The 16,421-nt window shown below is 38.0% G+C and overlaps 1 protein-coding gene across 5 annotated transcripts in view; it reads left to right on the forward strand.

The window, feature by feature from the left end:
• Positions 1-16,421, forward strand: part of NELL1 (neural EGFL like 1) — a 324,035-nt gene that overhangs the window by 237,598 nt on the left and 70,016 nt on the right. For 3 of the 5 annotated variants that reach the window (XM_086894121.1, XM_086894124.1, XM_086894122.1), the window contains exon 15: positions 11,030-11,125. The exons of the other annotated variants lie outside the window; for them this stretch is intronic. In XM_086894121.1, coding sequence (XP_086750247.1) covers positions 11,030-11,125 — 96 coding nt within the window. The remainder of the gene's footprint in view (positions 1-11,029; positions 11,126-16,421) is intronic. 5 annotated transcript variants of the gene reach the window in all.

The following is a 16,421-nucleotide window of genomic DNA, read 5'->3' on the forward strand; positions in this document are numbered from 1 at the left end:
GTATGCATGTGATCACATCTCTTAAGAGCAGTCAAAACTAAATTTGTTGTTATTCAGGGAATCAGGATGTTAGGAGGAACTAGTTAGTTCCCCACACAGTATTTATGGATATGAAGCAGTTTAGTCATGATATTAGGGAACTGATACATCTGTTAGGAGAAATGCATTTTATGCACCATAAAATTAAATGCTGCATTGCCAAGAAATATAGGAAGTATTCTGATAGTCTGTTTTTGCAATCTAAACATTGTAATGAGATACCCTAAGAAGGTGGAACTGGAATCTGTTTTGAAATCATATTCCATTAGGAATGCACACAGTATTTTATGGAAGCTGTCTTTTATGATGCTTTATTTTTTCTACACTGAAACTAAACTGTGTACCATTAGCAGACTAATGCATAAGAAAGGTATTTCAAATTTATGTTGAACTATATCATCCTAAATGAATCCAAAATACTAAAAAATATAGGCAGCATCTGTCCCCTGGTGCTCCTGAAGCTCTGTTACCAGTTCAGGCAGCAAACAAACACTATCTGGAGTGTTTTGCATATGTTAGGAAAGAAGATTTTGGCCAGACACTCCAAGCTTTGAGTACTGTGCTTCTGGAAAGTTCCAGCACCTCTGATAGAATCATAAAATTATTAAGGTTGGAAAAGACTTACAAGATCCTTGAGTCCAACTGTTCACCCAGCACTATCTCATCACTAAACCATGTCCCCATCTCCTTTAAATACTTCCAGGGATGGTGACTGCACCACTGCCCCGGGCAGACTCTTGCAATGCTTGACAAGCCTTTTTGTGAAGAAATTTTTCCCTGTATATCCAATCTAAAGGTACACTAGAGCTAGTTGTAGGGATTTCTCATAACTTCAGTTAGGTACAAGAAATTATGCTGGTGCCTATATGGCAAAAAAGAGAGTGCACTGATGCAGAATCTCTGAAGACAAATTGGTGACCAAGGTGTCGCTACTCTGTAGAAAGCAACCTGTATGTCTATATATGTGTATATATATATATATATATATATATATATATGTGTGTGTGTGTATATATATGTGTGTATATATATATGTATATATATATATATATATAAAAAGTATCTGTATATCATTTTCTTTTTGGTTTGCCATTCCCCAACATGTTACTACTGAGTTCTCTAGAGAAAATACAATTAGAGACAGGGAATAGGTAGCAAAATCAAGTCGATGTTATGCATGTTTTCTAGATATCAGCTGAAATACTTGCATGATTACATGTGCATGCAAAGACACAAGTCAGCAGTATGGTTTTATAAGTAGTGACAGTGATGTACTCCTTAGAGTCTTGTAGCTCAAACAATTTAGAGGGTAAATTCTTAGGCACTGTGTAAATTGGTATAGATTACTAATTGATGCTAGCAGAGAAGGTGGCCCCTTGGGTTTCTGAAATGCTCTTGGCTCATTCAAAGATTATACACACAAAGATTATATTTGCTTTTCTGTTCTTACTTGTTAAATGCATTCTTTATTAAATTATATTTCTGTAGTTAACTCTGTTCTGTAGAAGTTCCTGGCAGGTTCAGGCTCTTAATGCATCTTCCTCACTTGGGGGTTTTAAGGCTTAATTGTTCATAATGTATAAAAGCTTGAGATGAAAGGATTTATTTAAAGGCAACATATTATGATGATTAAAAAGCTGATGGTGATGTGTATAACACCTGCTGTCACACCAGCTTGAGTGAAAGCAATCTGCATTTAGACTGAAATTTCTCTGGAACGGTAAGAATCAATATCACTTTTCAGGGCTTCTTTTATCCTTACTGAAAAACCTGGTGTCTCTTTGAGAAAGCAAAATACTGAAGTTTGGTCTCTTTTGTAGTGGATAAAACTAATTTGGTAAGTTTATCTCAGGTAAATCCTGGTGTTGAGATGAACATGTCTTTTGTCATGGGGAAAATTAAAATAATTGATAAAAATATACTTTTTTTTTTTTTTAGAATAATATGCTACTGTGGTAATATTTCAGCTCCAGAAAAGGTTTATCATTTAAAGTGCACGTAAAAACTGAGATTGTCTCCAATTAATAGTTATTTGCATTCTCTTTTGATTCATCAACTGCAAAAGTCAGAAGAGATGTAGTATGCAAAAATTATGCAGACCTACAGGAGAGAATTTATTATTTAGTGTGGTATGTTTTAGCACTGTGTTTGAATCTGTCTTCCTCCATGCAGTGGTTTCACATTGACTGATATTTGGGGAAGAAGTAAGAAACCACCCATGGAAGTGATTTCTCTGAGAGAAGCTGCTGGGAGCTTCCTCTGTGCCTGGAAAAGGCCAACAGCTGGCCAGTTCTGAGAAATTACATTTTGAACCATTTAGAAATTAGATCTGCCTCTGTGAGATCCACATTTTAAAAACAGCAAGCCTGGGAACTCTCTCTTGGCTTCCAGCCTCAGAAGGTAACTGAGCTCTGGTGGGGCCAGCCCTGCTCCCCCATGGCCTGTGTGGCCTGGGAGGGGGCCGGGCCGGACCCCAGTGAATCCCAGGCAGGGGATGGAGGCTGTGGGGATCCAGCCCCAGGCTGGGCTGGGCCACGGCTGCTGATATCTTGTTGACACAAAACCCCCTGGCCCACACGGACGGCTCCAGGCCAAGCTGGGCCCACCCGCCCCCCTGCAGCTGCTGGGTAGAGGGAGGGGCCCAGTGCGGCCTGAAATCCAACATGGTGACTGCTGTGGCCACTGCCCACATCTGCAGTGCACAGATGAGACCTGCAGACCACAAGTCTCCCCACGGTTGAGAAAAAAGGACAAAGTGGGGACACGTAGAATACAACGTGAAGACACCAAGATCAGTAAAGAAAGAGTAAAGCCCTAGATGGAAGGTGAATGAGGAAATGCCTTAGTGCTGGGCTGAAACATTCTTTTGATATGGCCATGGAGATGGACAATGATACACTGAAATATCCCCTTTAACATGAGAGAGTATGGGGGGATGACATATTCAAACTGTAGATGTGAGCAGAGGCATCCATTAATGAAGCCAAGCAGATGCTGGAATAGCTGTGATCCCATGAAAAGCTTGAACAGTGAGACAGAGAGATGAGAGTGATGAAGACCCTTTGCCCCCAGGGAGAGAAGTTCCCGGAGATGATCATAGAGACATACGAAGAGAACCTTTGCCTTTGACCAACTCATTCTTAAAATAATACCCCATGAGTTCATGGCCCATGGACACACCTCTAGGAGGGCTGTGAAAATGGGAGAAATTTCATAATGGCAGAACTTTTCTGCCATAGGCAGCTGCTATTTGTGGAAATGAAAACCCATAAGAGAACTGTTTCTTGTGGGGAAGTCTCCATGACATGGCAAGAGAAAAAAACTGATGAAAGACTATAGTATAGTTGGTACTGCTTTACTTTCCCAGGTTTTGTCTCTGTGTTGGGTAAGGAAAGAAGTTGGGCAGGGGGAGGGAAAGTGTTCCAGAGGTTTTATTCTGATGCTCCTTATTCTTTTAGTTCTATTAATACAATTTCTTTATACCTTTTAATCCTGTTTTGCCCTTCTCCTAATCCATATCTCACAACAAGAAATGAGTAAGTGCCCTGGTGATTTTAGCCAGCGCTAAACCCACCACATTATTTGGTGCATTGACCAGCACCGAATTGGCAAATCTAAACCACTACACTCCACCACTCCCACCCCTCCTCATTGTTATTCTTTCTTTCCCTTATATAAAGTTGATCTGAACTGAGACAGAGTGCCCTGGGGCATTACTTATGGGATCCAAGGCTTTTCATCCCTTGACTACCTTCTTGGCAGCATCTTTAGTGAATTCAGAGCTGTATCTGTTAGAGACTGTAAGGTAAGGTAGATCTATAAATTGAGATTAACTGTTAATTCTCTTCCTTAATGGGGAAATATCTGTATCTAACATGGCATCTCTCCTGATAAAGGAGTGAGGGCTGGAGGGTATTGTGGGGGAGCTCTGAAAGTTTCACCTACTTAAGTCCTTCCTGTTGTGTAAGCAGAGGACTCTGATCCCTGGAACTGACAATTCCTGTCCTTCTGGTGTTGGTCAATAGAATGTGATCCAGTTTTGAAAAAGGAATTTTTTTTTTTAGTGGAGTATATTGGCAGAATGGGTGAGATTTGAAAGGTTATGAAAAAGCCCATTAGAGAAGGTTTTCAGAGACACCACTATAGCTGTTACTTGTAGCGTAAGTATAATACCAAGACAATTAGAGAGAACACCTGAATTTTAGTGTGCTTTTATAAAAAGAAACAGCTCAAGGTCTCTTATTATCTTTGTAAATTATTTGTAAATTACTTGTCTTTACACATTCCTGATCCAGACCTGAAAGTCCCATTGCCCGTTTATTTCCCATTTTCATCTAATTCCTCAAATTAATGTCACTTTCAGACAGTTAAATGCTATTGATATTTCTTGGTTTGCTATTGCATATTTCATGCAGCTGTCAAAACAAGGGATTGTTTTTCAGATTCAATTTTGTTTACAATAAGGCATGAGCAACCTTAAAAAAAAATTGCTGAATTTGAGACTTTAGAGGCTATGATTGCACACAGTTAACATCCTCACTTCCAGCCATGACTGAAAATGCTTTCTTAAAGTTTCTCTACAATTTCAAAAGATAGTTTTTCCATATAGAGAATTACCTCAATACAATGTTTTATTAAAATTATAGGCAGTTTTCTTACAGCTTATTGAACATTCTGGTGTTTTTCATAGCATGCAGTTACTTGAGGGTGCTTGGATAGATTTTTTTTTTAGCAATATAGAGTAAATCTCTCACACTGAGACAGAATGTTTCTCATTGGTGTTTCATTGGCAAGGATGCCTGTCAGTGCTACAAGGCAAGGCAAGAAGAGTAAATTAAAAATATATACCTGTTACATTATGGGTAATCTAGCTATTCTTTTGCTGAATGTGTCTACAGAATATGCTTATATGGATTGGAACACTGGGATGAGAGATCTGTAATATGTATGTTGTTGAAAAATTAATTTTATGTTGTCATATATTCCATATACTGTACTAAGGCCAAGCAGATCTCAGATTGCATGTGCTGTTATTGAATTCAGTTTTTTTTCAGTGAGTTCAGTGAGATTTGAAGTAAGGTCTTTACAGAGTTGTGGTAATAGATCAGGCAAGAGAAAATGCTTTTGTTGTGCTTCTGGAACATACTTCCTTGTCCTTAATTTAGGATTGATTAAGCATTTCTAAATGAAATTCTAATTTAGAAATCTACTGATTTCTAAAGAAACAGTATTATGTTTGTAAATATAAATTATTCTATACCCATTTGTTAAAACAAATAGGACTATAACAAGCACATTTATGTGATGCATAGAAAAACCGTCATGTCATCTCTCAAAGTAAATTTCAGTTTGGTTTTGCAGTTTAAATTGTTGAGCTGAATTTTGAAACATGATATTGGGATGGTTTGTGGAGAAGTATTCTCTATTTTGTCGTGCTTATTATTAGGTTACTAGAGAGACAGCTGCAGTCGGCTTAAAATGGTGCACTAAAAATATTGAAGAGTCTAGCCTTGAGGAAGCAGAGCAGTAAAATGGCAACAAGAATATTCATTCAGCACAGAGTATCTGGGGATGTGAGAGATGCTTTCAAAAGTGTAATATATCACAGGACAATTTTTATTACATTGCTTTTGTCCCTTACTGCTTCTATTGATCTTTTTCAAATATATTTTTCAAAATTGTCATATATCTGTCTTCAGAGCCATAAAATAAGTTTGACGTTAATAAGGGTTTTGTATATGTCATTTTATCAAGGGAGCAGAGTGGAGAGATTCTGTCTATTCAATATGATCTCTGAATGAATTTCATTAAATATAGCCTGTTTGTACATTAGAAAAGATTTTAGGTGAAAACGTACCAATCAGGGTGGGTAACTTTAAGTTGACCTATCAGTCAAGCAAAAAACCAAGCAAGCAGAGAATTTAGCATCATTTAACAGTAAAGAAAGGACTCAGAGTTCAGAGCCTTCTGGGAGATATGCTCACCCTTCCAAACTCACCTAAGTCTTAATTTTGCAAGTGCTGTGTGGCAGAGCACTGGGAACTTGGAAAGATTCACTGCTATATCAGCTGAAATAGCCTACTGACAAACTCTAAAATATTAGTTCACTACTTCAATAAATATTATGTAGCATACAAGTGTATACATAGACACACAAACTAACACACTGTATGTGTGTATGCGTATTATATTTGACATAATTTCTTCCTGATATATTTGTTATTCTTCATAATCCTGCTAGGGACTTTTCTATTTTGCCTGTTTTTCTGTCTTTCACTGTGTGTTGCCTGCCAAATTTGAAGGAATTCCTCCATGCTTTTCTGAGTACTTTTAAAAACCCTCATCGCCTAACTTTAATTCTGAGTTCATTGATCTTTATTCAAATTTAGCTCTCATACACTTACACATTTTGTACTACCAGGATTTGGAGTTTTCACTACACTAGGTGGCAATTTTGCTAATTACATTTGCAAAGTATATTTTGTATGTGAAATTTCTAGAAAAACAATTCAAGAATAATAGCTTTACAATCAGCTGATAGAAAACCTGAAATTTATAGGCTCTTCCAAAACTGAGCAACCCTCCTACATACCACACAAAATTTGAAGCATAAATTGGGTTGCAAGTCCCTCACAAAAGTGAGAGCTGGCCAGCTGTGAGTTTGTCTTCCACTCTCAGATGTGTTTGCATCCTGACTGCCAGACCTGACCCACACTCCCCTTCTTGCTTCAACTTGTTGGAAGAAAATTTTCCAGCACCATTCTTTTACCCAAAGTTCATTCCTGCCAGATTTGTCCTTCTCTGACTCCAGCCAGCTGTAAAAGGACTCCAGTGGCATTTGACAGACTGCGTGATATGTTGCACCCTGTGTCCAATGGATGTAGTTCATTGAACCAAAAAGAGTTTTGTACTTTTATAGATGATAGTGTCACACTTGAATACAGAGAAGAAGAGCAGAGCCTCTACTGCTCATTTATTTTACTTTTGTGCTTTCTCTTCACTTTCTCAGCTGCCCTCTAAACCCACCTGAGCAACTGGTATCAGCTGATTATTCTGGTATTTGGCTTACATAGTTGAATTGTTACCAACTGCACTCCTGTGTGTACTTTTCTGAGTAAATCCAATCAGCCGATGAAATTGTGGTCTTTCTATCATTTGATTATCAAATTCCTTGTATAATTACACTAGCCCATCTCTCTTCCAACACTGACTATTTTTGTTTACCAAGGCCATCTGTGCCTGACCCCTTCCTTGCCCTTCCTGAATGTCCATTTTTTTTACTTCACAGGCATTTAGTATATAAAAAAATAATATATATTATTTATTTGGAAAGGTGACCTTTGTATCTCTTCAGTCAAGTAACATTCCATTAAATTTGTAGGGTTATTATTTGGGTTTATTTCTTTTTTTTTACTAAAACAATTTTATATATTCAAGTATAAATGTTTTGTAATATCTACTGTACTACACTTGAAAGTGAGAAGTATTTGCTCAAGTTGAGGGTTCCATGCTGCAGTATCTGCTTTCCTGTGGTAGCCCAGTGAAGTAGTGTACTGTGCTGCAATACAAAAGCCAGAATAATATAGCCTGTGCATGTCCAGGAGCATGGTGCATTCATGCTGCTCTTTGTGGAGCTCTGCAGTGAGACTCACCCGCCCCTCCAACATCATAACAAAAATGATGTATCTGCAGACCTTTATTTTGGGCTGTTTCTGTTCTACACAGATGCATCATCAAAGGGGATGTGCATCAGAAATAAAATCCCTCCTCTGCAGAGAAATTATGTCTGTTTAGGAAAGGTCTTTATATAATAAAGGCTTTTATTTTGGAGGAAGAAATCTGTTGGCATTAGAGAGATCTGTTGACTTTGGCAGAAGCGTCCTGAAATCAATAGATTGTTTCTTTTACATATGGAATACAGAATAAGTCTCTAAACAATACAAGTTTACTTGTGTAGACTTTACCCTAATGGCACCTTCACTTAATTTTCCTGATAAAATCTTTATGGTAAATTCAGTAACCCCTCTCCTTTTTTTCAAGGTTGCCAGCCTGCAAATAATTTCAGAGACATGATCTTCTTATGGGAATATATTAGCAATATTTGATCCAGCAATGATTTGTCTTTCTTGTTAACTTCGAGTAGGAGAGAGTCTGCAATCAACATTTATAACTGCTGGATCTGTGGTACTGGTAATTCCATCACCCCCAAATAGACTACTGCTTTTGAGGGGTCCAAACCACAGTGGAAATCTATAGCCCAGAGATATATTTGTTATATATGACATATAACAAAGCGTAAGTCCCAAAGCAGGTAGCTTCAGGAGGGCATGAGCCCTCCAGTTGGTTTCCTACTCAGTTGCTGAGCTGGTCCTTGTTGGGTCCTCTTGTCCATAAGGCGGAGGTACAGAAGGGATGTAAGGATTTTATTTAATTTCTTCTGCTACTGCTGTAAAGGAAAAACCTCATTATTGGAAATTAATTAATTTGAGAAAACATGTTGAAAGACTGCAGCCAGAGGCAGGACTATTAAAGAAAAGAGTTGAAATAAATGAGGTCTGGTAAAATTTCTAGCAACTGAAACTGTATATTGAAATTTAGAGGTATTGAGCATTTTTATTATTCAGGGGAGTGCTATCAGTACTGCATGTAGTACTATGAGATTATTTTTTAATAGTTAAGGACAGTAGCCTTTAGCTTGATTTTCTTTTACTGTCTTCTGAGATGTTCTATTTCCTGCAAGCTTTTACAATGCAGGAATGAGATGGTTTGTACAAGAACCATCTGGGAATCAGCAGGATAATTCTGGCACTGTTCCTTGGGGTGTGGGGTTTTTCCCTCTTGCATAAAAATGCAAGAATGAACCACATCCCATAAATCCACCAGAGCCTGAGTGACAAAAACAAGCACAGTTAGTCTGTGTTGCAGAGGATCTTTCAGCATCTACAAAAATTGAAAAGGAGAGTAGTATTCTTTCTCCTGCAGCCATTGCTCAGCTTCTTCCTCAGTTTCATCCTTCAACATCTTTATAAAAAGCTGGTGCCTGGATAACTCCTGGGCAGTACAAAATCCTTTCTCACAGCAACCTGTAGTGCAGAAGTTCCTTAGGGTGTCCCTGAGCAAATATTTTGGTTGTGGGTTTTTTTCCCTGTAAATTGTTAAGATGGGAGATATAAAGGATAGTAACATTTCAAATTACTTGACAAGTAAGAGCTAGCACATTTGAATATGCATATAGGAGGTGTAGTTGTAGGAAGGAATAGAAAGATAGAGGTTTGGTCCATGACAGGCATCCCAGCCTTTCTCCCAGATGTGAATGGTACACTTGGCTGTGCCTGTGGATGTTAGTTTGGCTCCTGCACTGACATAACACATAAGTTCTAAGGAGAACCTCTTTTACATGACCTGTCCTGTCACATAATCTTTCCCTGCTACAAATCTTTTGAAGAGAAGAAAAAACCACCTCACTTTTCTGACTTCCTAACAGGATTAAGAAGCAGATTATTTCACAGTACTGAGTTGGTAGTATCCATTGGGGTGGCAAAGAAAGTGCATGAAAGCTCTAACTGAAGCCTTCTTACCTACCTATCCCTATCAGCACTTATAACTTTCAGTGGACATGCATGATTGATATAGACAATAAATGTCATCTTTTTTTTCCCTTTATGAATTCTTTCAAGAGCCCCAGTGTAATATGGGTTCTTTCCCAGTGTAATATGGGATATGTTAAGGATGAACTACTCATTTTTTTGTCAATATTTTTTTTTAATTTTTGCTTTATATCTGCTCTGCCACAAATTCTGCTTCTTTTGATGTTGTGCAGAATTTTATTACTACTTCACAGAAGTCTCTCTTTACTCTCAATTTCAAACCAGAAAACGCATATATGTAGAATTTAACTTACACCTTCTCTGAGAATACTGAGACTAAACGTGAGTAAACATTCTTTCAAGAGTTCTGGAAGGAATTTTTAGAGTCTCATCATGGTTTTTGTATTCTTTGAGTTGTATTTCTTACAAGTACTTTCATCTTTCTGCACAGTTACACTTTCTTACAAATATTTGTATGCAAAAAAAAACCCCAAAACTACTCTTAAACCATATTTTTCTTCTTCTCATTCAGAAATTGCCTGGTTTCAAAACAGATATATTTTAGAAGATTTCCATATGGAGTGTGTGCATTGATGGGGGGGAAGTGAGACTGTGCTTACTCCACAGCACTGCCTTGCTCCAGTGGTGCTTATAATATTCTACTATAGTCTTGTCCCCTTCTCTTGTCTCTTCTCCTCCATGAAACAGTATGGCATGCTATGAATTACATATTTACAGCAAGGCAGATGTGCCTATCAGTTCAATCATGAGATACAATTATGTGCTTTTTTGCCTGTAAATGGTTAACAATTGCAAAAGGATTTTTTTAATGCCTAGAACTCTGTTCACTTTATTTTTCTTTTTAGTGTAGTGGAAAATAAACTTTTCCACAAAATCGTAAACATTTCTTCTGTTATATAGCTCTTTAAGCCTTTTCATAGCATTTGTAACATCTCTTTGCCAACACTCCACCTCTAATTTTAGCTTGCAGGAAACACTGTGAAAATCTGTTATTAGCTTAGATGCAGAGAGCTGCTGTTTAAATATTAATTCTGACTTCTCTCATAAGCGCAGTCAAACCCACTCAATGACTTGGAAAGTTCAATAAATGTTGAGGGAGTGTGTCAGGGGTAGGGCCTGCTCTTAGCTGGAGCAAGGGTCCTACTCAGGTTACCAGTGCAGTTTAGAAAAGTCCCCTCCCCTCCCCACCCCTCCCCCTACAGCATAATCTGAGATTTTTCCTCTTGTCATTTTAGTGAGTTACTTCTCTTTGAGATTGCAGGACTGTATTTTACTGTGCTAAATTTTGTTAATTGCTTAGAATTTAGATGTTTTTCTTACTATCCTACAAATATATATTTAAACAAATTAAGTATTACCCATATATTCCTTTTATCTTGCAGCATTCTGTGAAGAAGGGTGCAGATATGGTGGAACTTGTATAGCTCCTAACAAATGTCTCTGCCCTTCTGGATTCACTGGAAGTCATTGTGAGAAAGGTAAAGCTTTACTTTAAAAAAACAAAACCACCTTCTTTGGTAATGAGAAGTATGGCATGTGGAAGAAGTAATTCCTTTCCATTCTTTCATTCTTCTTGAAGTTTTCTCTCCAGTGAAGATATGGCTGTTCCATTTCTGCCTTTTCTGCACTGAAAATTTATCTTGTCTAAAACTTTCCATGTTGAATTTTATCAGGGATATATCTACTTTTGCTTCTAGCATGCACTTTTAGTTAATTAGAAGTGACATGAAATGAAAAATATTTGCTCCACCTGTTTCCTGTAGCGCAAGCTCAAGGTTTCCTTTTACTTTTGCTAAATTTGTTGTGCAAATTAGACCAGAATTTAGATGATTGCATTTCACTTCAAGTTATTGAAGTATTAATATTTGATTTGTTTCAAAGTCATAGTTTTTGTAGAATCACAGCCTATTCAAAGATATCTCATTATTCATGATTAGATTCTGCCTGTTTCCAAATTTTTCTTTTTCAAGATCTGCTTCTGACAGCCTCAAACCTTTCAGTTTGTATCACAAAGAGCTGGTTCCTTGTCTACATTAAATTAGGAGAAATGGATCTCATCAAACTCCATATAGGACTCTTATTATTTTCTTTATTTAGCAGATTTGGAATTTTATTTTGATTTGTATTTATTGAGGTTATATATTACTTACCTAACTCAATGATGGGGTTTTTTCTGCACTGCACATTTGTTAATAACTGTTTACACATGTATTTATTTTTGGATATGAAGTGGATTGTTAATGCAGGTTGTATGCTGTAGTATGAATGAAGTTATAATTGGTGAATTTTTTAGGAAGACAAAAAATAAAACAGAGTAATAACTATGACAATTAAATTAGTGAAACCACTTGTAACCCAGAGATTGTGCAGTAACTTGTGTGGTTATTAAAGTCACTTAAGCCCAGTTGTCAATAAATCTGCTTTAAGTAGCTTCTGAAAACTGCTAAATACTTCTATAGATGTAGTCAAATTAGCATATACTAAAAGCCCATAGTTTCCAGTTGTCAGCATTGTTTATGATTATTTAGAATGAACTAGGACATTAATATTTTCATCTCATCCAGAATAAATCTGAGTACTTAATGTTTTTTTGCCTGTAGCTTTGTTTTAAATAGAAAAACATCTCCAAAGTCTCCTGCCATTCAGCAGTAAGTACTGGCAATATCACTGGGAAGAAATGAAAGGCATTCCTACCTCAGAGCCCCACCAGTCATGGGTCCCCAGCTGCTAATCCTTCCTGCTGGTTACCCAGCATTATGTATAATTTGCTCATTCCTTCCTAAAACATGTTACTCTGAGATATCAGTACATTCAGAAGGATGGAGAATACTAGAGATCTATGTATGTGATAATATGGTACTGCCAACATTGCCCAGAGGTACCATGCCTACCCAGGACTTCAGGCCAGATTTCAGCTCCTCTGCCTGTGATTCTTTCACCCAAGGATCTTAGAACATTCTTTTTTCTTATAGCTGTAAAGAGCTATATTTATATAGAGTTTCATATCTAGAGCACAGATTTTTCTAAACTGTTGAAGTGAATTGATAAATGGAGGACATAACCATTTTTGACTCCTCTGTTTTTCATGGCTTTTGTATTGTTTTGATCTACAGCAGGAGTTAGCACACCAACTAAAAGAAGCATAGCAGGTATGGTACTCTCTCATTATATCAAGCAATTTAGAGATAGATGTCAGAAGGTGATAGCTTCTGTGGATGAAATCTTTACAACTTGAACCAGAAGGCAGTTTTTCTTTGAAGATGTATAGAGTTTACTAGTAGGCTACAAATCAAGATAATGATGTTAACTTTGAGAAATCTGACATACAGGCTGGTTTGAGAATGAACAGGGCATTCATGTATGAGTGTATGAGAATTTGTCACATTTTAGTTGTGTTGGAGGGTTTGAAAACTTCAGCAGATACATCATATGTCATATGCATATTTCAGTGGCTAGGTGCACAGCAGATCTGTGAGAACAGCTTCAGCCTTCTGAAAGTGCATGTCCTGGCCAGACTAAATGCTCAGAGTAGAGAGGTGATGAACGACCTTTGAAGCAGTATTCCTGTTGCTTCACTGATTACCCCTAAAACAGGTAGTGCTTTCAGGAACAGGAGGCAGTTCAGTAAAGGCTTTCCTCATTGTCTCTTTGCAGTTTGCTGCAGTTTTTAAAGGACACCTAAGTATTCTAATCCCATGTTTTTTTGTTCTCCTGTTATCTTTCACATTAGAAATAAGCACTTTGTTTCATTTAGTATATGGTATCACTTCCCCAGTCATTATGAAACAGACCTAAGACAATGAAATGGTGGGGCAGTGCTTCAAATCAAAGCCTAAATGTTCTTGGCAAAACCTTGTCTGGTGGAAGCTCATAGTGAAGTGAGGCGTATCAGAAGTGAAGTGATGTGCTTTGGTGATGTATTCAATTTGCCACAGTGCATTTGAAAATGTCTTTCAAACTGACAACACAGCAACTTCTTATACATTATCTGTGAGCTGAAAGGACTCATCACCAGCTAAAAACAGTATGACCCAAATTGGCTTCAATGCAATGTAAGGGGTAAAATGAGCCAGTAATTAGAAATGTTGTTGAAGAGCAGGTGTGTTTGCTTCTGAATATGAATCATATGTTACTCATAGTTTCTGACTGCCTGGTTGAAATTACGATATTAAGCTAATTAAAAATTCAGAGATATTTGAAAAGGGTAGGATTTATTCCAGTAATTTACTCAGGTGAAATTAAAATACACATTTAAAGCTTATGTACAGATACATAATTCAACATGCTGCTAAAAAGAATTACCTCTTTCCATTTACTTTGGTTGACATGAGAAATCATCATAACAGTTGTGGGGCTATCTTTCCTTTTTGAAGGTGAACTGCAAATTGTTATTCACAGATGCTGTTAAGTAATTCCTTTCTTCATCCATTCTTTATAATGCTGTTCCTTTAAGTGTGTGCTTGATGCTTCTAACTGAATTTTTGTAATATTTAGGATATGATTTCATCTTCAAATCACTTATTTTTTGTTCATTTTGTGTTTCTTTTGGCCAGGGCTGCAATCTCTCATCTCTGTGATCATTACCTTTGATCATATTTGACACAGTTGTGATACTTGTGTTGAAAACCTTTGCTGTTGGAATTTTTAGTAACATTTCTGTATGATTCCAGCACAATGTCTGAACTGGAGATAGACATCTGTAACTGTTTATAACACTGTGGGCTTGAACCCAGGTGCATCCTTGGCAAGGATCCCTGTTAAAGGCTTCTGAGAGACATTTTGGTGTGCAGAGATGAATACAAATACAGTACTCTGTGAGAATTGCTGGCAGCATGAACTCAAGTGCCCCAATTTTCCATCCATCTCATCTTTTTGCAACCCTTAAAACAGAAAAACTCTAGATCATTCACTGAGCTGCTTTTTTCTGTCTGTGGTTGATCCACAGGTCAGTGGAGTTTTAATGCTGGTTTTGTGGACAGGTTCACAGTTATTCTGTATTTGTGGAGTGTTAGTCACTACTGCTACTGATGAAGTGGTGAGGATAAGATAGACAGGACAACCTATGATATCAAAGGTAAGGGTAAACAGATGATTGAATGCCTGGAAATTGTAGGGATTCCTTGAACACCTGCCTGCATGTGCTGGAGTCCTGTGCATGTGTCTAAGAAATATATCTCAACACTCTGGGACCTGACCAGTGGTGGGAGTTACTTACAGTGTCTGCCCATACAAATTATAATTTTGGTTGATAAGCAGGAAATAGCAGAAATGTTTGAAGCAGTGTGTTTCCAACTAGGGCCATGGAAAGGAAACTGCAGTATTTTTTCAAGGGCTGCAACTGACGTGGTTCTGCTGGAGCCCGGACTAGCTCTGAGACACTCCGGCTTGCTTCGCGCCAGGACTGGGGAACAGCCTGGGTAGGGTTTGATCCCAGAGCTGAACCTTTTGAGCCACAAGCTCAGCAAGGGCAGGGTAATGACCGCAGTTAGGATCAGGTAAAAGGAGGAGGATGAGGAAGAGGCTCTCTAAGGTTCCAGGAACAGGTTGACTGCCAAAGGGGATCAGGGACAGAAGAACCCCAAGCACTGCTGTGCTTGGGATTTTATACAGCAGCAACTCAATGGGAGGGTGCAAACAAACAGCCAATGGGGAATTCAGGATGGAGGAACAAGGGCAGGGGATTACATTGCAGGGACCAACAGGGATGAGAGGGAGGAGAGTATCAGTCATATAGGCCAATGGGGCCTTGAGGGTTAGGGGACTGACAAGGAAGGGTCTAGAACAAAGGGTAGGGTTTACAATGATGGACAAGGGGTAGGGGCAGGGTAGTGGTGACAGGCAGTGAAAGTTCGGGAATAAAGGGTTGGGTTTACAATGATGGGCATGTCAGGGGAGGATACAACTCTTAGGGCTAAACCAACTTGGGAGGAACGGGGTTCTTGGTAGGGGGTTACAAGAATGAGCCATATAACTAACAAACTTAAACATACAACTACAAATAAACACCCACCACAACATCTTGGCAATGGGAGAGCACTGCCTCCAAAACAGATTCAACACAAGTACACCACAGCTTTTCTCCCCTGTCTTGTGACAGCTGCTGTCTTAAGTGGTACACAATAAATGGGGAATATATTTCTGGTAGATTAGAAGGGCTTTGTGTGGGCTGAAGCTCATGGAGGTGGATATTTCTGTGATAGCAGTTCATGTGTCTTTGTAAAGCACTGGAAAATATGCTGTCACATCATATAGAATGATAGAGAGGTGCCAGAGAATTACCTGCTGATCATAAACAGAAGCAAGGGTAAGGTATGGCAGCAGAGCATCAGGATGTGATAATTACTAGGGTTATTTTTTCATGTTGTTTTGGGCTGGGTCTGCAAAAAATTGTCTAATATTGGGGGTGAGAGGTAATTATTCAGTATATACCATGGCTGAGAAACGTGCTTTGAATTCTATTAATTATATTGCGAGTGAGTAAGTAAATCAAGACTTGCTGTGTTGTAGTAGATATATATGGATTCTTCAGCACCTCATTAATTTCACAGGTGTGTAATGAAATGTTGCTGTGTTTACATCTTCAGTGTATGATGTTACATCATGGAAATGAGGAAGTCTTTAGCTGATTGGTTTCATCATAGTTGGCAGTATCTGCAGTTGTAAAAGAAGCTGTGTAACATCTTTATGTTCTCATTTCTTAAATTGCTTCTATCTGGAATATATTGTCTTCTGTAGTCCTTTGGGTAAAACCTCATATAGTGTATTCCTGTGGAC

This window comes from Cyanistes caeruleus, chromosome 6, assembly GCF_971803275.1.
Source record: "Cyanistes caeruleus chromosome 6, bCyaCae1.hap1.1, whole genome shotgun sequence".
NCBI lineage: Eukaryota > Metazoa > Chordata > Aves > Passeriformes > Paridae > Cyanistes > Cyanistes caeruleus.